Below are 22,632 nucleotides of genomic sequence, written 5' to 3' on the forward strand. Positions count from 1 at the left end.
TCCGTAGCGTTAGAGGAAACAAGGCCAGATAAAAGGCTAAAGAGTCCAGGTCAGCGATCACTTCTCACATCATCAGACCAGCTGTTCTAGCTGAACCAGGATCAACGACATTATTCCTCTCAACACAGCCAGATCCAGGGGTGTATATTTGTATTTATTAAGGATCCCTATTTGCTGCTGCCAAGGCATCAGCTACTCTTCCTGGGGTACAGCAACATAAAGGCAGTTATATACAAAAATATATATATTACATGACATTACATTTCATAACACTTTTCACAACACATTAAGTTTGTGCCCTCAGGCCACTACTCTACTATCACATACCTACAATACAAAATCCATGTGTACGTGTGTGTAGAGTGCGTTTGTTATCATGTTTATCTGTTTGCGTGTGTCTGTGCCTGTATTTGTGTCTCTTCACAGTCCCCACTGTTCCATAAGGTGTATTTTTATATATTTATTAAATCTGATTCTACTGCTTGCATCAGTTAACCTGATGTAGAATAGAGTTGCATGTAGTCATGGCTCTATGTAGGACTGTGCACCTCCCATAGACTGTTCTGGACTTGGGGATTGTGAATAGACCTCTGTTGGCATGTCTTGTGGGGTATGCATGTGTGTCCGAGCTGTGTGCTAGTAGTTTAAACAGACCGCTCGGTGCATTCAGCATGTCAACACTTCTTACAAAAACAAGTAGTGATGAAGTCAATATCTCCTCTACTTTGAGCCATGAGAGATTGACATGAATATTATTAATCTAGGCACTCCATGTACATTTAAGGGCCAGCTGTGCTGCCCTGTTCTGAGCCAATTGTAATTTTCCTATGTCCTTCTTTGTGGCACCTGATCACACGACTGGACAGTAGTCCAGGTGTGACAAAACTAGGGCCTGTAGGACCTGCCTTGTTGATAGTGTTGTTAAGAAGGCAGAGCAGCGCTTTATTATGGACAGACTTCTCCCCATCTTAGCTACTGTTGCATCAACATGTTTTGTCCATTACAGTTTACATTACAATACTTAGGGGTATGGTTAGATGATAGGCTTTCTTTTAAAAAACATGTTACTGAATTGGGAAAAAAGCTCAAATTCGAGATAGGGTTCCTTTACAGAAACAGGGCTTGTCTGTCTTCCGTAAATAGAAAACAAATTGTGCAGGCTACTTTTATGTCCGTTTTCGATTATGGTGATATTATCTATATGCATGCATCGGCAAACACATTAAAACCACTGGATGCTTTTTACCATTGTGCACTCAGGTTTATCACGGGTGATAGTTACAAAACTCATCACTGTATCCTTTATCAACATGTGGGTTGGGCCTCTCTATCTGTGAGGCGAGAGCAACATGCTCTCTTGTTTATTTATAAAGCACTTCTTTTAAAACTACCTCCATATATATCATCATTCATTTCCACTAGATATACTAATTTTAAAACCAGATCACAGATGTGGATTACATTAGAGACTCCTGCGGTCTCCACAGAGTTGGGTAGGACTGCCTTTAGTTCCTTTTAGTTCCTCTGGTGTCCCTTGCCCATTTCAAAAATGTTATGGAGGATCAATATGATGTTGTCTGTGATTGTTTCAGTTGAATTGTGTCTTTGTTTTGTATGTTTGAAATGTTCTTGTCTGTATGCCTAAAACTGTACATGTCAACATGTTTACACAGGGCACAGCCGTAAAAGAGGTCCAGGTCTCAGTCTGTTTTCCCTATTAAAGTAAAGATTTAAAAAAAAATTATAATAATAATCCAGGGTTACTCCAAGCAGTTTAGTCACCTCGATGTGCTTAATTTCCACATTTTTCATTACAAGATTTAGTTGAAGTTTAGGGTGTAGTGAATGATTTAAAACAAATACAATGCTTTCAGTTTTTGAAATATTTAGGATTTATTTCTTGCCACCCATTCTGAAACTGACTGCAGCTCTTTGTTAAGTGTTGCAGTAATTTCACTCCCTGTAGTAGCTGATGTGTATAGTGTTAAGTCATATGCATACATAGACTTTACTCAAAGCCAGTGGCATGACATTAGTAAAGATTTTAAAAAGTAAGGGGCCTAGACAGCTGCCCTGGGAAATTCCTGATTCTACCTGGATTATGTTGGAGAGGCTTTCATTAAAGAACACCCTCTGTCTTCTGTTAGACATCGATAACGTCAAAAGCCGCTCTGAGGTCTAACAAAACAGCTCCCACAATCTTTTTATCATCAAGTTCTCTCAGCCGATCATATCCACTAGCGCAAACCGTAACAAAACTTTTCACAATGCAAACAAGAGTTTCTATTGGACAAGTTCAGGTACAGTAGTTCCCTCCCCATTTATTTCCGTTTGGTTCCTAGTGAATACACCCCAGTACTCCCTTCCCATGTCAACAACACAGACCTGGCCTCCATTACTTACTTTATCGTTTCCTTTATGTCCACCATCTTAACACTTATAACCCTCCCACATCCAGCCATTCATTATTGTCTTTATGCATTTCCTCTGTGGTGGACTTTTCTTCCTTAGATCACTCATCTTAATAACTGAACATCTTGTCGCCGCCATAAAGACAACTTGTACTCCTTATCCACGTCCTCATCTTAGAACATTGCAGCGGGACCTTCTCTGTGACTCTCTGGCGTGAGTCCATATGCCTCAGAGAAAGTCTCTTTCTAGCTATTTCTCTCTCTCTTTGACTGTCTCATCTCTCTCTCTGGCGTGAGTCCATGTGCCTCAGAGGAAGTCTCTTCATGTCTCTCTTTGACTCTCCCCCCTCTCTCTCTCTCTCTTCTTGATACCGCTCTTTCTTTGACTCTTTCCTCCTCTCTTTCTTTGACTCTCTCCCCCTCTCTTTCTTTGACTCACTCTCTCGCTCTCCCCCTCCCTCTTTGACTCTCTCCCCCTCCCTCTCTCTCTTTGACTCTCCCCCCTCCCTCGCTCTCTCTTTGACTCTCTCTCTCTTTCTTTGACTGTCTCACTCATCTCTCTCTCTGGCGTGAGTCCATGTGCCTCAGCGGAAGTCTCTTCATCTCTCTCTGACTCTCTCCCCCTCTCTCTCCCCTTGACCCTCTCTTTCTTTGACACTCTCCCCCTCTCTTTGACTCTCTCCCCTTCCCTCTCTCTGACTCTCTACCCCTCCCTCGCTCTCTCTCTCTCTCTTTGACTGTCTAACTCATCTCTCTCTGGCATGAGTCCATGTGCCTCAGAGGATCTCTCTCTCTCTCTCTCTCGACGTGACTGGTTACTCATCTCTCGCCCTTTGTAAGACACATGCACATGCACACAGAACAGAAACACACACAGGACAATAAAGCAGCATGATGCCGTTAAATAACGTCTCGTCTCCGATTCAGCGAGGCTGAGCTTATAGCTACATGCACGACTTCCTCAGTCTCCGCTTCAGTGTCTTCTAGACAGCGCTGCCAATGATCAGTGAAGTAACAGGCAAGAATGCGACGTTCAAGCTTTTCTCTGTGTGTATACTCTGTATATGGTACCTCTTTGTGACAGCAAAAAGGGCAGTATCTGTTTTGTGTATATCTGTAAGTTCGTGTATGCTACCTGCTGCAGAGCGATGGTGGCCCCCAGTGTGGTGTGGTGGAGCTAGGTGCACTGATGCTGTGTGTTAAGGCTCTGTGTGGAGCCTGGGGGTCCACAAGCCTCTCTCCCTGGCTGTCCACAGGGTCCGGTAGGTCCACAGAGCAGGACTTGGTGGTGGGGCTGGAGACAGGGGTCCCCTGGACTGGAGGGGAGTGGCAGGGAGAGGCCAGAGGTGATATATTGGAGGGGGGGTAACCTGGAGAGAGAACAGGGTTATTAGGAGGGAAGACTCATTCAACGAAATGTAACAAATTAGATCACGATTTAAACAAAGACAAAAGAGAAATTGCACATACTGCCCACACACACACACACACACACACACACACACACTGAATGGACAGAGAATGGGTTAACCCGTCTCTTACATGGCCCCATAACATTTTAATCATTCTAAATTACCCGTTCTGTTCTGATGGACTAAAAATATCACTCTCTGTCACTCAAAGTGTCTACACACACACACACACACCTGGTCTGGTCATTCGTCTGTTGTAGAGGTGGTTGGAGGTGGCTGAAGCAGAGTAGGAGGCAGACATGGAGCGACTCTTCGAGATGGTGAGCATTACAGAGCTGTTCCACGACTCACTGTTCACCATGCTGGAAAACACACAGGATATCAAAACCTCAGTAAGTCACAATACTCTAACACACAGGATATCACAACCACAGTCTGTCTCCACTGTAAAAGGAAGCAGTCTGTTGAATGCTGTTATGGTGAACTGTGTTGCTTTTCGCAATTAAACAGAGCATCTATTCAACTTCCATTGTCCCTGAAGAGTGGCAGATCAGACACTACTATAATACCGTCACCTCCACAACATGAACCCTCCACTCTTAGAAAAAAAGGTGCTATCTAGAACCTAAAAGGGTTCTTTCACTGTCCCCATAGGAGAACCCTTTGAATAACCCTTTTGGGTTCCATGTAGAACCATTTCCACAGAGGGTTCTACATTGAACCCAAAAGGGTTCTACCTGGAACCAAGAAGGGTTCTCCTATGGGGACAGCCAAATAACCCTTTTGGAACCCTTTTTCCTGAGAGTGTACTGGGTGGTAACCCCAGCAGTATTTTAAGCCTGCTCTGACATACAGGATAAAAATCTCCCTGGAACATTTATTCTAGAATGTTTAGTCTCCAGGAAGCCGCCAAAGAGCCAGACTGAAGTCTGCAGATAGCCATCTGACTTCAGGATTAACTGTTATACTCTGAGCTTCAACCAATATCTCAAAAAGAGGAACAATTTAGATGATAAATAATAGCACCAAAAGGGATGTTGTTTTGGCCAGAACAACACAGATTTGTCCCCGGAGAGTACAGCCAGTTCTGAGCCTGACACAGCGTGGAAATGGAATTAATCGCAAAACTGGTGTGCATTATCATCTGTATGTCTCAAACAATCCTATCATCTCAGGTTAGGTGGTTTATTCTGCATATTTCTTAGACATATCCAAATCTGTAGGGTCTACAAAGTGCTATGAGGTAGGGGTTAGCGAGTGTAGGGTAGGAAGTAGAGGACTAGGGTCAGTTTAGGATTGGGCAATAGACTGGATGCTAAAACGCAGTCTCGGTACAGATGAAGGCCAGCTGCCTTGGAGAAGCACTCCACAGGACTGGAGCCACAAACAGACCACAAACAGTCTCCTTCAAAGACAGACGTACACACATAACATCCTACATTCTCCAGTTCAAACTCCCACATGACCCATCCATCATTCACGACATAAGAAAATATATCAGTGTTGCACGTGCATTATAGGTCTAATACTTCACTATTGTGACGGGCCATAAAGGAGGGTTTACAGCTGGGGAGGGCCTTGTGAGGACCGCTGGCCTCAGGATGACCCCTACGGGAAGTTACTCGAGCAGCAGGAAGCAAGTCTGATGTCTGGATGTGGAGAGAAATAAAGACGAACAGAGAGAGAGAGAGAGAGAGGAGTCTATCGAGGAGGAGAGGGGCTGCTACCTGCATGGCGGTTGACTAAGAGTGAGAGAGGGAGAAAAAGAGGGAAAGACAAAGGAAATGTGTGCGAGAGAGAGAGAGAGATGGCGAGAGGGAGAGAGAGAGATGGAGAGAAAAGGGTAGTAGAGGATAGTGCATGCTACCTGCATTGTGGACTGTCTTGGAGGGGTTTGATGCTGGCAGAGCGGTCTCTACGTACAGGTCCTGGTTCTATGGTGGGAAGACCTGTAGCTGAGGTGGTGGTGGTCCATGTAGAGGAGATCCTTCTCAGCAGGCCTGGAGGCAGGCTCCGTCGCAGACGCTACAACACACAAAGTTGTGGGTCAGGTCTAGCTCTCTGAACAGCTAATCAAATCAAATGGTATTGGTCACATACACACATTTAGCAGATGTTACTGCGGGTGTAGCAAAATGCATCTACTTGTAAACATTTGATTCTCTACTGTGCACCAACAACATCCTGGACGGGAGACCAGAGGTCAATCACGACAGTACAGACAGACATTATGAAAGGAGAATAACTTTTGAGGTAGGCAGATGATGGTTTTCTGGTTGATAAGGGAACGTGACAGATGGAAGATCTGGAGGAATGTCCTCAGAATCATTTGGTCGGAAAAGTCTTACTCTTTAACCACAGTAAAATGTGGCCCAAAAAATCTGTGCCAGGTCAAATCTTCCAGTGACTGCATGATTCATTATTATCAGTTCAAATAAAATAACACATGCTTGAGAGATTAGTTTGAATGATTTTTATTTATGATGATACAAAGCATACTGTATAGTCTAGTATTAACTTCATCTTAATGAAACAAATTTTATCCATCATTTTGGATAGATATGTTTTAAAGTAGAGAATAAAAGCACCATTGTTCATTGACTAAAGTGAGCGGGAACAGAACCAGAGATAAGCCTTGCTGACAGGAACATTAATATTTCACTCTTTCCTAGGCGTGCGTGCGTGCGTGCGTGCGTGTGTGTGTGTGTGTTCCAGCATATTAATCCATCTGAAACACACACACACACACACACACACCCTGTGCACACCCTTATTTAGTCTCACCTCCACACTAAGTGCCTGCATGCATTTTGAAGTGCTGGCCTTGTAAAACATTAAAGGCTTTCTGTGGGAATGTCTGTCAATGCTCACTACATTATAGGGTCTTTCCAGCATGGGGAGGTGAAATGGGGATGTATGTGTGTGGACGAGGTTGAGAGGAGTGTGTATGTATGTATGTACAGTGCTGTGAAAAAGTACTTGCCCCCTTCCTGATTTCTTTTTTTTTTTTTTTACATTTGTCACACTTAAAATGTTTCAGATCATCAAACAAATTTAATATTACACAAAGATAACCCAAGTAAATAAAAATATGGAGTTTTTAAGTGATAATTTTATTTATTAAGGAAAAAAAGCTATCCGAACCTTCATGGCCCTATGTGACAAAGTAATTGCCCCCCCCTTGTTAAATCATGAATTTACTGTGGTTAATCAAATTTTTTGGAAAGCTGAGTTCAATTTCACAAGCCACACCCAGGCCTGATTACTGCCAGACCTGTTGAATCAAGAAATCACTTCATTAGAACCTGTCTGACAAAGTGAAGTAGGCCAAAAGATCTCAAAAAGCAAGACTTCGTGCCGCGATCCAAAGAAATTCAGAAACAGATGAGAAACAAAGTAATTGACATCTATCAGTCTGGAAAGGGTTACAAATACATTTCTAAAGCTTTGGGACTCCAGCGAACCACAGTGAGAGCCATTATCCACAAATGGAGAACATTTGGAACAGTGGTGAACCTTCCCAGGAGTGGCTGGCCTACCAAAACAACCCCATGAGCGCAGCGACGACTCATCCAAGAGGTCACAAAAGAACCCACAACAACATCTAAAGAACTGCAGGCCTCACTTGCCTCAGTTAAGGTCAGTGTTCATGACTCAACCATAAGAAAGAGACTGGGCAAAAATGGCATCCATGGCAGAGTTCCAAGGCGAAAACCACTGCTGACCAAAAACAACAGAAAGGCTCATCTCACCTTTGGGAGAAAACATCTTGATGATCCCCAAGACTTTTGGGAAAATATTCTGTGGTATGACGAGACAAAAGTTGAACATTTTGGAAGGTGTGCGTCCCGTTACATCTGGCGTAAAAGTAACACAGCATTTCAGAAAAAGAACATCATACCAGCAGTCAAATATGGTGGTGGTAGTGTGATGGTCTGGGACTGCTTTGCTGCTTCAGGACCTGGACGACTTGCTGTGGTTGATGGAACCATGAATTCTGCTCTCTACCAAAACATCCTGAAGAAGAATGTCCGGCCATCAGTTCGTGACCTCAAGCTGAAGCGCACTTGGGTTCTGCAGCAGGACAATAATCCAAAACACACCAGCAAGTCCACATCTGAATGGCTTAAAAAAAAAAAAAATGAAGGTTTTGGAGTGGCCCTAGTCAAAGTCCGGACTTGAATCCGATTGAGATGCTGTGGCGTGACCTTAAAAAGGTGGTTCATGCTCGAAAACCCTACAATGTGGCTGAATTAAAACAATTCTGCAAAGAAGAGTGGGCCAAAATTCCTCCACAGCGATGTGAAATATTGCCAGTTATCACAAATGCTTGATTGCAGTTGTTGCTGCTGAGGGTGGCACAACCAGTTATTAGGTTTAGGGGGCAATTACTTTTTCACATAGGGCCATGAAGGTTCAGATAGCTTTTTTCCCTTAATAAATAAAATCATCACTTAAAAACTGCATTTTGTGTTTACTTGGGTTATCTTTGTGTAATATTTAAATGTGTTTGATCTGAAACATTTAAGCGTGATAAATGTGCAAAAAAATAAGAAATCAGGAAGGGGCAAATACTTTTTCACAGCACTGTATGTATGTGTGTACAGTTGAAGTCGTAAGTTTACATACACTTAGGTTCGAGTCATTAAACTCGTTTTTCAACCACTCCACGAATTTCTTGTTAACAAACTATAGTTTTGGCAAGTCGGTTAGGACATCTACTTTGTGCATAAAACAAGCAATTTTTCCAACAATTGTTTACAGACAGATTATTTCACTTATAATTCACTGTATCACAATTCCAGTGGGTCAGAAGTTTACATACACGAAGTTGACTGTGCCTTTAAACAGCTTGAAAAATTCCAGAAAATGATGTCATGGCTTTAGAAGCTTCTGATAGGCTAATTGACATAATTTGATTCAATTGTAGGTGTACCTGTGGATGTATTTCAAGGCCTACCTTCAAACTCAGTGCCTCTTTACTTGACATCCTGGGAAAATCAAAAGAAATCAGCCAAGACCTCAGAAAAAAAATTGTAGATCTCCACAAGTCTGGCTCATCCTTGGGAGCAATTTCCAAATGCCTGAAGGTACAACGTTCATCTGTACAAACAATAGTACGCAATTATAAACACCATGGGACCACGCAGCCGTCATACCGCTCAGGAAGGAGACGCGTTCTGTCTCCTAGAGATGAATGCACTTTGGTGCGAAAAGTGCAAATCAATCCCAGAACAACAGCAAAGGACCTTGTGAAGATACTGGAGGAAACAGGTACAAAAGTATCTATATCCACAGTGAAACAAGTCCTATATCGACATAACCTGAAAGTCCGCTCAGCAAGGAAGAAGCCAATGCTCCAAAACTGCCATAAAAAAGCCAGACTACGGTTTGCAACTGCACATGGGGACAAAGATCGTACTTTTTGGAGAAATGTCCTCTGGTCTGATGAAACAAAAATAGAACTGTTTGGCCGTAATGATCATTGTTATATTTGGAGGGAAAAGGGGGAGGATTGCAAGCCGAAGAACACCATCCCAACCGTGAAGCACAGCATCATGTTGTGGGGGTGCTTTGCTGCAGGAGGGACTGGTGCACTTCACAAAATAGATGGCATCTTGAGGGGGGAAATTATCTGGATATATTGAAGCAACATCTCAAGACATCAATCAGGAAGTTAAAGCTTGGTCGCAAATAGGTCTTCCAAATGGACAATGACCCCAAGCATACTTCCAAAGTTGTGGCAAAATGGCTTAAGGACAACAAAGTCAAGGTATTGGAGTGGCCATCACAAAGCCCTGACCTCAATCCTAAAGAAAATTTGAGGGCAGAACTGAAAAAGCATGTGCAAGCAAGGAGGCCTACAAACCTGACTCAGTTACACCAGCTTTGTCAGTTGGTGATGGGCCAACTTATTGTGGGAAGCTTGTGGAAGGCTACCCAAAACGTTTGACCCAAGTTAAACAATTTAATGGCAATGCTACCAATTACTAATTGTGTAAACTTTTGACCCACTGGGAATGTGATGAAAGAAATAAAAGCTGAAATAAATCATTCTTTCCTATTCATTCTTTTGATATTCTGACATTTCACATTCTTAAAATAAAGTGGTGATCCTAACTGACCTAAGACACAGATTTTTACTAGGATTAAATGTCAGGAATTGTGAAAAACTGTACAGTTGAAGTCGGAAGTCTACATACACCTTAGCCAAATACATTTAAACTCAGTTTTAAACTCAGTTCTTCATGGTTGGGATGGTGTTCTTCGGCTTGCAAGCGTCCCCTTTTTCCTCCAAACATAACGATGGTCACTGGAATTGTGATACAGTGAATTATAAGTGAAATAATCTGTCTGTAAACAATTGGTGGAAAAATGATTTGTGTCATGCACAAAGTAGATGTCCTAACTAACTTGCTTTGAACTATAGTTTGTTAACAAGAAATTTGTGGAGTGGTTGAAAAACGAGTTTTAATGACTCCAACCTAAGTGTATGTAAACTTCCGACTTCAACTGTATGTGTGTATGTGTGCCTCCCAGCATATTAATCCATCTGAAACACACCCACCCTGTGCATCCCGGGACGGTCTTGTCACCGTACTCTTTCTAAAGCCTCTCTCTCAGGACCATGGATTTGTATTTCCATTGGTTATAACATGAGTACAGTCATTGTCGTCCTTATGACATTTATATGACCTGATGGTGAGATGGACACAGTGTGATTGGCTTACAGACTCAGAGGCTTGGAGCAGGATTCAAAGGGTTGCAGAGGTCCAGATGTCGGATGCTATCGAGGTGAGCCATGTCTCTTCCAGTTACTCACAAAGACAGTCTGTGTCACAGCCAAGGGGGAGGGGTCAAGTCTCGTCCTATCAGGGTCTGGCCCACTTCCTCATATCAGCCCTGGTTTGTGTCTAATGGGCTCTAAACGTTACCTCATTGAATCTATTCTGAAATCTATCTGGGTCTAAAAGCATGTCAATACTACTTTGCTATGTATAAGGTTCTAGTGAATTAAACTATATTGAACAAAAATATAAACGCAACATGGAACAGTTTAAACTATTTTACTGAGGTAGAGTTCATATTCGAAAATCAGTCAATTGAAATCAATTATTTAGGCCATAATCTATGGATGTCACATAAGTGGGCAGGGGCACAGCCATGGGTGGGCCTGGGAGGGCATATGCCCATCCACTTAAAAGCCAGGTCCACCCACTAGGGAGCCAGGCCCAGCCAATCAGAATTACTTTTTCCCCACAAAAGGGCATTATTACAGACAGAACTACTCCTGAGTTTCATCAGCTGTACGAGTGGCTGGTCTCAGATGATCCCGCAGGTGAATCCGGATGTGGAGGTCCTGGGCTGGCATGGTTGTGAGGCTGGTTGGACGTACTGCCAAATTCTTTAAAACAATGTTGGAGACGGCTTATGGTAGAGAAATTAACATTACATTCTCTGGAAACAGCTCTGATGGACATTCCTGTAGTCAGCATGCCAATTGCATGCTCCCTCAAAACTTGAGATATCTGTGGCATTGTGTTGTGTGACAAAACTGCACATTTTAGAGTAACCTTTTATTGTCCCCAGCACAAAGTGCACCTGTGTAATGGTCATGCTGTTTAATCAGCTTCTTGATATGCCACACCTGTCAGGTGGATGGATTATCTTGGCAAAGGAGAAATGCTCACTAACAGGGATGCAAACAAATTTGTGCACCAAATTTTAAAATAGTAAGCTTTTTGTGCTTATGGAAAATTTCGGGGATGTTTTATTTCAACTCATGAAACTCATGGGACCAACACTGTATGTTGCGTTTATATTTTTTGTTCAGTATATTTAATACAATTCATCTATTTTCTGGTGAAATTTTCCACATTATGCCATTGTGATATACGCCTGGGATGCTGTTTTTCACTACAGTCTAATACAAAACATTGGTTTGGCTGCATTTGTCAGAGGAAAAGGTTTTGGGGAGAATTCAAGCTTAAATAACTTCTAATAAATCACCATTATCATTAGAGGTACACAGTGTGAGCAAAGCAGCTTTTCCTTTGGACTGCATTTAGCTAGTCTCTCTCTGTCCCAGGCCCTCAGACTGAGTTAACACACACACACACACACACACACACACACACACACACACACACACACACACACACACACACACACACACACACACACACACACACACACACACACACACACACACACACACACACACACACACACACACACACACACACACATTCAGGAGGGGAATCCAAAAAAGAAAACTCCAATATTCCAGAGTAGCACATCTTTTCTCTGGATTTTCAGAAAGTGTTTTGTCTAGCAGACCGAGCTTCACGACGTCGAAACAGCTTTTATACAAGAAACAGAGATGGAACTGCACAACCAGACATCCCCTAAAACAAACCAGTATTCTGATCTGAGGGAAGAAGGAAGGAAGTAAAGGGGCAGTGTGGACTGGGTAGCAGATGTAAGGGCCTCACCTCCTCACTACGACCTTCTCTAAATTGTGTTTTGATTACTTTTAACCATCAGAGAGAGTAAGAGAGAGAGGGGGGGAGAGAGAGAGAGAGACGGACACTTATGTTGGACAGACACGGTTTTATTCAGATAGACTCTGTGTTGACACAGCTGTGGAGAACCCCAGATAAAACAGCAGCAGTTCAGGAACCAGATGCTCTCAGTGGTGTTTGTCTGCACTCAGAAACAGACAGAATGTCACCTTTAATTCACAGGCTGAGAGTCTAGAGTGAGTGGAGACCAAAAATGTGGTCAACAGTCTAGCTAGAAGAATAGAGCACTACAGTATCAGATACAGTAGATGGTGAGATGAAACATAGGGGTTTAAGGGGTAGTGGGGTCTAGACTGCTGATGTAAAGCTAAACACAGGTGTGGGTAGCAGTTATAGGGAGCAGGGTAAGGGTTTGGGGCCCGATACACGTGATATAAGGAGCAATATCTCTGTAAAGACCTGGCTGTTATGATATAATGACACCAGAGATATAATTGAATGGGTTCACAGTAGAGGTCGATCGATTAATCGGCATGAGCGAATAATTAGGGCCGATTTCAAAGCCTTTTTTGATACCGATTATGGCCGATTACATTGCAATCGGCGAGGAAACTGCGTGGCATGCTGACCATCTGTTATGCGAGTGCATCGTCAAAAGGACCTTGTGGCTGCAAGTAACCAAGTTAAGTTGCTAGCTAGCATTAAACTTCTCATAAAAAAATCTATCAATCTTCACATAATCACTAGTTAACTACACATGGTTGATGATATTACTAGGTTAACTAGCTTGGCCTGCGTTGCATATAATCAATGCGGTGCCTGTTAATTTATCATCGAATCACAGCCTACTTCAACTTCGCCAAACGGGTGATGATTTAACAAAAGCGCATTTGTGAAAAAAGCACCACCGTTGCACAAATGTACCTAACCATAAACATCTATTCCTTTCTTAAAATCAATACACAGAAGTATATTTTTTTAAACCTGCATATTTAGTTAAAAGAAATTCATGTTAGCAGGCAATATTAACTAGGGAAATTGTGTCACTTCTCTTGCATTCAATGCAAGCAGAGTCCCGGTATATGCAACAGTTTGGGCGGCCTGGCTCGTTGCGAACTGTGAACTAATTTGCCAGAATTTTACATAATTATGACATAACATTGAAGGTTGTGCAATATAACAGAAATATTTAGACTTAGGGTTGCCAACCGTTTGATAAAATACGGAACGGTTCCGTATTTCACTGAAAGAATAAATGTTTTGTTTTTTTCGAAATTATAGTTTCCGAATTTGACCATATTAATGACCAAAGGCTTGTATTTATGTGTTTATTATATTATAATTAAGTCTATGATTTGATGTTTGATAGAGCAGTCTGACTGAGCGGTGGTAGGCAGCAGCAGGCTCGTAAGCATTCATACAAATAGTACTTTACTGCATTTGCCAACAGCTCTTAGCAATGCTTCCAGCAAAGCGCTGTTTATGACTTCAAGCCTATCAACTCCCAAGATTAGGCTGGCAATACTAAAGTGCCTGTAAGAACATCCAATAGTTAAAGGTAGAGATAAATAGTCGACGCGTCATAATTCCTATAATAATTACAACCTAAAACTTCTTAACTGGGAATATTGAAGACTCATGATAAAGGGAACCACCAGCTTTCATATGTTCTCATGTTCTGAGCAAGGAATTTAAACGAAAGCTTTTTTACATGGCACATATTGCACTTTTACTTTCTTCTCCAACACTGTGTTTTTGCATTATTTAAACCAAATTGAACATGTTTCATTATTTATTTGAGACTAAATTGATTTTATTTATGTATTATATTAAGTTGAAATAAAAGTGTTCATTGTTCATTCAGTATTGTTGTAATTGTCATTATTACAAATATATGCATAAATATCAGCCGATTAATCGGTATCGGCGGTTTTGTCCTCCAATAATCGGTATCGGCGTTGAAAAATCCTAATCGGTCCACCTCTAGTACACAGCATACACTGTGTATTATGACTATGTTCATAGTTGACTAGCCACAATGACTAGTGCAATGCTTGGGTGTCTATGAGCCATGCCACGAACCCAATGTTTTCCCCTGACCTGAAAACGTCACCTGACAAGGAAAAACTGGGGAAATGGGGATGTATGTGTGTGGACGAGGATGAGAGGAGTGTGTCTGTGTGTGTGTGTGTGTGTGTGTGTGTGTGTGTGTGTGTGTGTGTGTGTGTGTGTGTGTGTGTGTGTGTGTGTGTGTGAGAAGTGCTAACTAACAGAAAATATGAACATTCAAGGCGTTCTCATTGAAAATGTAGTTAATTAAAATCAGCAGAATAAAAATGTACAGATTTTTCATGCACGCACAAAACCTGTGTGCATGTATGTATGTGTGTATGCATGCGTACATGTGTCTATAAAAGTACAGCAGCCTTTACCTTTGGGATGGCCAGTTTCTCTCTCTCTGGCCAGTCCTCGGAGTCGGAGCAGGTGTGTGTGTCGCTGAGTGCCTGCAGAGGGTTGATTCGAGGCCGGTGCAGCGGCTGCAAACTGATCTGGGTACTGAGCAGGTTACTGACAGCCCGCAGGGAACTGCAGGTGTTGGGGGGCAGAGAGGGGTCTGCCAGCAGGTCTGAGATCAATCCATGGGCTTCCCCCATCACCGCTATGTCCACCACCACACAGGTACCCGACGACTTGAGGAAGAGAGGAGAGGGAGAGAGAGGGGAGGGGGGGGTGGAGAGAGAGGGGGAAGGAGAAGGGACAAGAAGCAAGGGAGTGTAGAGGAGAGAAAGATGGTGAAAGAGAGTCAGTTAGCGCATCTCCTGTTCAGGAAAGCTGACGCGGTGCAAAGGTGACGCTATCACTATGCTAGGCAGACGTCACCGCATGCTGACGCACACCGATTCTGCCTCTGCCCTGATACGTACTGTACCTGTGTGTGGAGGGGGGGGGGGGATTGCAGAGGAGGAGAGACAAAGAGTGCCAACAATGAGTTTAAGAGAGAGGGGGAGAGATATGAAAGGGAGTAAGGGGAGAAGGAGGGGACATGATATCCTCCTTTAACTAATTTAATCTCTGTAAGAGTGTCAGAGAAAACACAACCAGTGGGTAAGGAGGAAGGCTGTCTGAATCTTTGTGATTCATCCTGCCATTCCTTGGAATCCACATTCATCCCATACATATCCCAGGACAGTGTGTGTGTGTGCGCGCCTCTGTGTCACTCCAGCTCCCATTGAAAACTGTGTATTGGCAAGGCCATGATAGAATAGACAGACCAGTGGTTGCTGTGGCAACAGACTAGCTTCTGTGGGTCACACACACACTAAACAAGCTGTTTGTGACAGGGGCCTCTATATTTTGGCAGCCAGATGCATCCACTCTGATATCTGACATTAAAGCAGACAGGAAGCCATGTCGGGGAGACAGTTTCACAGCAGGGCACTGCTCTTCAATGGGATGTGTTTGCGTCTGCAACACGTTATCCATTTTGGAGTCCATGGAAGGTGGGATACATCCCCATTTCACACAGAGACACATATAAAGAAAATGCATAAAACGTTCAGACCAAAAGCCAGGCTACCACACTAGCACTAGTAAAAATAATATTTAGATAATGTAGATCTCGTATTAAGATGATGGAAGAGCAGCTGACATTGTTTACTCTCTAAGCATGGAAGCAGCTAATCTTTTCCAAGACAACTCTTAACTCCATATGAATCCATACAGCTGTGTGTACTGAGGCAATATATGTCAAGCATCCGCTTGAGGGTCACACACACACACACACACACACACATTGTTTTTTTAATCGCTTTGGTGCAAGTTTGTGGTACATTTTCCCAACTCTTAGCACAAAACTCAAAACAGATCAACAACAAAAAAAAATCTAAAAGTACAACACAAAAGATTATACAGTCACCTTTTCACCAGACTTAGTGTTTCATCTAGAAATACTTGTTTCACATAGCAATACATGTTCATACAATGCTCACATTACTTTTATGACTCTATTCTCTTTTGTTAAAATACATTTTACTATTACTTAAGGGGCTTTCACACCAAATTGGTTTGATGCGTTTTAAACTTTTTAAAAAACAAACTCTTAGTTTGGTTCGTTTGGACTGGCGTGAGCACTATCCACACTCGGCAGCGCACTAAACAACGCGCCGTGGTTCACTCCAAAAGGGTTGTCTCGGTCCGATTCAATTCGTACGGTGGTGCGGTTCACTGTAGGTGAGAACGCAGTCTGGACCAAACACAGGATATGAACCAAAGTTCCGCATCATTATTGGTTGTTTGACTGCGAGCATTTGATGAAATACACACATCATAAATTGAGATCTCTGAAACATTCTGCTAATAGCAGGACATTTATGAGCGCATCCCAGCTAGCAATGAGGAATCGGCCCAGAAGCAGCCCTTTTCCGGGGGGCCAGACCTGATTGAATCGGCCCGGACAAATAGTCAAACTCTGATTCGAACTATAGCTCAAAACTGTGTGTGAAACACCCGTAATCCGACTGGTAAATTGATAGAATTTGACATGTAAAATGGTTTGTTTACTACAGATTTTGAGAACTACATAATGAAAATGTATGTTTAGTAGAAACAAGTATGATACATACTCGAATGTACTACTATGATGATGACTATGATTTTACTTCAAAGTAAGTATTAAAAAGATCAGAGATGTGCTGTATGTAACAAATCGAATCACAGTTTATTGGTCACATACACAGACTAGCAGATTACAGTAGGTGCAGCGAAATGCTCCTACAGTGCAGTAATACAATATCAACCCAATACCATTTATGCAAATAATCCAGAAAGTTTCACGACTTCCGCCGAAGTCGGTCCCTCTCCTTGTTCGGGCGGCGTTCGGCGGTCGACGTCACCGGCCTTCTAGCCATCGCTGATCCACTTTTCATTTTCCATTTGTTTTGTCTTTGTTTTACACACCTGGTTTCAATTCCCCAATTACATGTTCATTATTTAACCCTCTGTTTTCCCCATGGTTTTTGTGGCTGATTGTTTTATTGTAAGTTCGGTCCGTTGTTTGTGGACTTGGTATTACTTCATGTATTTGGAAATTCAGAGTAAAGTTCATTGTGTTACTCATCTCTGCTGTCCTGCGCCTGACTCCTCTGCACCAGCTACACCCAGAACCTTACAGAAAGTCCAAAACCAGAAAAATGTTTTATCTCCTATACAGTAAACATGTATCCAAAGTATAGCATGCTTTAATAAAATTGCATTGGCTAATGCAGAACTGTAATATATGCCATTTACGTAGCAGACAGTTTTACCCAAAGTGACAACAGTCCACAGATTTTGGTATGTGACGCCATTGGGAATCGAACGAACAATTATGGTGTTGTTAGTGAATGAACTGAGCCACGTACAGGACCACTACCTGCCACCCGCATGAGTGTACCACCTTCCTTATTTAACTAGGCAAATCAGTTAAGAACAAATTCTTATTTACAATAACGTCCTATCAGGGAACAGTGGGTTAACTGCCTTGTTCAGGGGCAGAACGACAGATTTTTCAGTTACCGGCCCAACGCTCTAACCACTAGGCTACCTGCCGCCCCATGAATGAGGAATAGAATGATATCAATTCAGACCTACAGTATGTCAGGCTTGGATTCGCCATGCCAAAAGGTTTTTCCCCAGGTGCATAAACAATGAGGATATTTACTGTGATTTCGATGAGAACCGATGGCCAAATGCTCAAGATGACTTGATGCAAACTAATGCCTGCTAAATATGATGTTTCTTTCATTTGATAACATTGCGAAATATGTCTTCAATGATCACACCTTTGATCACACATGGGACATACATTTTGGAAATGTGATGTTCAGTCAATGTTAATGGGGAGTGCTAGTGTATTGCCTAATGTGAAAACAGTGTAATGTACTTTAATTTACAGTACTGTAACATACTACATTCAAAGGGTAATTTTTTTGCTATTGGATTAACTGGTTGTTAAAACAACTACATTAAGAAGATATCATTATGCTGTGTTTTGGTGATTAAACCAATGTACTCGTTATATTTCACAGTAAACATATTTTGGATCAATGCTTGTGTGATGAAAGATGTCTACAAACAAAATGAATGCACACTGAAAGGGTTTGAATGTTTGAGTTTGAGTTTAGAACAACAACCACATATAGTACCAATGCAATCAAAGAAACGATGATTACCACGACATAGCACGGCCTCCCGTGTCTTTCCACTTTGATAACAAAACAACTGTGTTCAACGTAGCACTGTATTGTTCTTAAGGGGATAATACACTCCAGCAAGTTGTGATCACAGTAGTTAAATTTTTTTAATATTTAACGACACAAACCCTTCCCTAACTCAGACTACGCTGGGCCAATTGTGCGCCGCCCTATGAGACTCCTGATCACGTCCCAGTTGTGATACAGCCCGGGATCGAACCAGGGTCCGTAGCGACGTCTCTAGCACTGACATGCAGTGCCTTAGACCGCTGCGCCACTCAGGAGCCCCGGGAGTAAGAGAGTGGTGGAGTCACTGGAGACTAGACTAAACTAATCTAACACATCATAACAGTACACTGTTAAGAGTACTGATCATTGCTGGCTGGAACATCTCCGGCTTTGTGACTGTGCCTCTGTTGCTGTCGGTGTGTGTGTGTGTGTGTGCGCATGTGTCTGTTTACGTGTGTGTGACTGCTCTAACTCCTACAGAGGTGATAATTGTATAAATAACCTAGGGAGTGATGGGAGAGGATGAGAGCAGCCTGGATAGCAGTGACCATCTCAATCACACAGGGACAGTAGAGGGAGTCACAATAACACAACATGACAACTCCAAAGCAACCTGTGCACCGCCCTATGAGTGTTGGTGAGACATTCAGTGGAAGAATGGAAGAGCTGGTGTCTTATGTCGAAACACCCTGTATCCGTCGCTTGTGTAATCTGAGGGACCACACAGCAACATCTCATGCTAGGACGCACAGCAACATCTCATGCTAGGACCACACAGCAACATCTCATGCATCTCATGCTATATATCACAAATAAGACAAGAGGGACAGATGGTGTTTTTCTTGTTTCAGACATTAGACAAAACTTTATAATAAATCCATGTTGAGTTTCCGATCAATAATCAATGGAGCAGAGAGCTGAGACCCACATACCACTGTGTGTGTGTGTGTGTGTGTGTGTGTGTGTGTGTGTGTGTGTGTGTGTGTGTGTGTGTGTTCCTCTCTGTGCGTGCCTGAGACCATCAACAGCAGTCGCCAGGGCGGATCAATGTATTGACCTGTTAACCAATGCAGCACATGCTTCATGTAAAAAGGTTGTCCATGCCATGTCAGAGCAGACCCATAATGGCCACCTCCTGTCATAGCAGAGTTGGGCCATAATGGACGCCTGGACGCCAGTTGCCTGTCAATGTCAACATGCCGCTCTTGCTGCAACAAGATCTCATAGTTTCCCTTCGAAATTCAACGTATTATGGATGAACGTCTATTTTTGAAGCATTAATTCCAAGTGGTTATAGGGTTAAAACAGAAACAACTCAAAGGGTAACAGTTTAGGCCAGGGCTATTCAACTCTTACCCTACGAGGTTCAGAGCCTGCTGGTTTTCTGTTCTACCTGATCATTAATTGCACCCTGATTAGAGGGGAACAATAAAATAAAAAATTGAGGTCCAGAGTTGAGTTTGAGGTGTTTAGGCATTCATTCCGATTGGTTAAGGTTAGGGCTATGGTTTGGGGAAGACTTAAAACAAATCATTAAAACAACGTGCTATTACCAGGAACACACACACACAGTGGTATGTGGGTATCAGCTCTCTGCTCCATTGATTCGGGCTCCCGAGTGGTGCAGCGGTCTAACGCACTGCATCTCAGTGCTTGAGGAATCACTACAGACACCCTGGTTTGAATCCAGGCTGTATCACAACCTGCCGTGATTGGGAGTCCCATAGGGCGGCGCACAATTGACCCAGCGTCATCTGGGTTTGGCCGGTGTAGGCTGCCATTGTAAATAAGAATTTGTTCTTAACTGACTTGCCTAGTTAAATAAAGGTTAAACAATTTTAAGTATTCTCACGGCTTGCTAGAATATTGTGAACTGCAGTGGCGCAGCAAGCTCCAGCTCCCAGTATCATGAGTTTGCGCCCAGTGCTGGGCAATTGCATTTAATCTTTTTTGTGAGTGTGGAGGAAGGCATATAATCGACGTTCTCAGGATCTTTTCAAACGTCCAAAATGGAAGTTTATTTCTAGTGATCAGGCTGCTCTCCAATCTTCCTGCCCCCCTACAGCTCATTTACATCTCTTTCCATTCAGTCCCATTGCTCTCCTCTCTACTCTTTGTTTTCGGTCTGTACCCGTTCAGCAGACGTGTTAAGTGTTAGGGGAAAAAGGTTTAGTTTAGTAAAGGCACGTCCACAGCAGTAGGCTAAGCTCAGGAATGTTGATTAAGGCAGGCGCCCTCGCACCTCTCTGATTCAGAGGGGTTGGGTTAAATGCGGAAGACACATTTCAGTTGAATGCATTCAGTTGTACAACTGACTAGGTTATCCCCCTTTCCCTTTCGTTTTTCTTTACTGTACAGAGCAAAGCTGAAATTACTGTAAGCAACATCATTAGAATCAGCTCCAAGCGCCAAGAATCACTCTCCACAGACCTGGGCAATAACAGACACAAAAACATACAGACACACACATCCACACACACTCCCCTAACAGCCTTGGTAAATTACACAGTGCTCATGGAAAGCGTCACAACATTCAATCTGGTACTTCCTGCCACGAATTACTGCAAAAACACAAACTGTAGAGTTTCTTTCTGACCACTGATTCCTCTGACCACACCTTTGCAACTGAGAGGAGAGGTTTTTCACCATTCATATATCATAGTGGAGCCATTTCAACCAGGCAATCTGTGAAAGTAAATAGCCACAATAAACTGTGCTTCATAGGGTGAATCTCAATTGTCTAAAGTGGTATCCTTTCCATATCTACTTTCCTTCCTACAGATGTTGGATTTTAATGTGACCTATATTGTCACAGCCAAATAAATCCTGCAACAACCGGATTTTAACGTGTAGTCTATAATGTTGCTTGGTTGGTGGATAGGCTATGCCAAAAGTATGATACATGAAAAGTGCAATACTGTTAATAGAACCGTGTCTTAGTGTGGGTTTTCATAGAATTTATGTGAATCACAAATTGTATGACTTTGTCTACGTGTGTCTGTGTGTTTCATCACAGGGTTCAGGGTTAGATGTGGCCAAACGTAAGAGAGCTGACAGTAACTCTATATTGAGGGATGTATTTTGAGCGTGAGCGAGAGGAGAGAGGGTAAGTGGACGGGAGACCTTACAACTCCTTTGTGTGGGAGGCTTCCGCTCGCTCCATCTCTCTCCCCTCCCTCTATCTCTCATGTCTCTGTTGGCCTCCAATAATACTCGCTCTTAGTGCTCGGTAAACAGAGCAGCATCATAAACAACCGACCACAGCAGAGCACAGGACGGACATTTCCCACATTCTCAGGTCAAACTGCTGTGTTGATCAGATGAGAGACCAGATAAATAAATACACAGACACACATGAACATGCATGGACACAGCCACGGGAGTACACACACACACACACACACACACACACACACACACACACACACACACACACACACACACACACACACACACACACACACACACACACACACACACACACACACACTCTCTTTCTCGCTCTCTTTATCAGTGCACACACACAGATTCAAAAACCGCACTTTGGAGATGTTTTATAGCAGTTACAGAGAGTTGAAACAGGGATAGACACCAGTGTCCCACTCCTGTACAGAAACTCTTATGTAAACAGTACAAATGATTTATCATGACCATCTTGTTTACTTAAACACCTCGTATTAACTCCTCAAACACTGGAACCCTGATGACTGACTCACCAAACAGATCTAACAGCGATGCAGAGAGAGCTAATAGATTCCTCAAAGTAGCCTGATGCTCTGATACAGATAGATGTGGAACAGCTAGGGTATGGGCCCCAATTGGCACCCTATTCCCCATGTACTGTAGTGCACTACTTTTGACTAGAGCCCTATAGGCCCTGGTCAAAAGTAGTGTACTACATAGGGAATAGGGTACCATTTGAGACGCAAACTCTCTCTATTGCTGTGCGAAATCAGCTCAACCTGAACAAAACCCATTAGAGTTCTCTTCACTCAGGTCTTTACGACATCCTGTGGTTGTGACATTCAACCATTACCTGGCAGTA

General features: G+C 42.8%; 1 protein-coding gene across 2 annotated transcripts in view; it reads right to left on the reverse strand.

Moving 5' to 3' along the window:
- The window catches only part of LOC106609188 (cGMP-inhibited 3',5'-cyclic phosphodiesterase A), an 80,589-nt gene that overhangs the window by 12,734 nt on the left and 45,223 nt on the right, over positions 1–22,632 (reverse strand). For both annotated transcript variants that reach the window (XM_014207699.2, XM_014207700.2), the window contains exons 2-5: positions 14,781–15,038; positions 5,691–5,848; positions 4,058–4,185; positions 3,547–3,781 (exon numbers count right to left, since the gene is read on the reverse strand). In XM_014207699.2, coding sequence (XP_014063174.1) covers positions 3,547–3,781; positions 4,058–4,185; positions 5,691–5,848; positions 14,781–15,038 — 779 coding nt within the window. The remainder of the gene's footprint in view (positions 1–3,546; positions 3,782–4,057; positions 4,186–5,690; positions 5,849–14,780; positions 15,039–22,632) is intronic.

This window comes from Salmo salar, chromosome ssa07, assembly GCF_905237065.1.
Source record: "Salmo salar chromosome ssa07, Ssal_v3.1, whole genome shotgun sequence".
Lineage (NCBI taxonomy): Eukaryota > Metazoa > Chordata > Actinopteri > Salmoniformes > Salmonidae > Salmo > Salmo salar.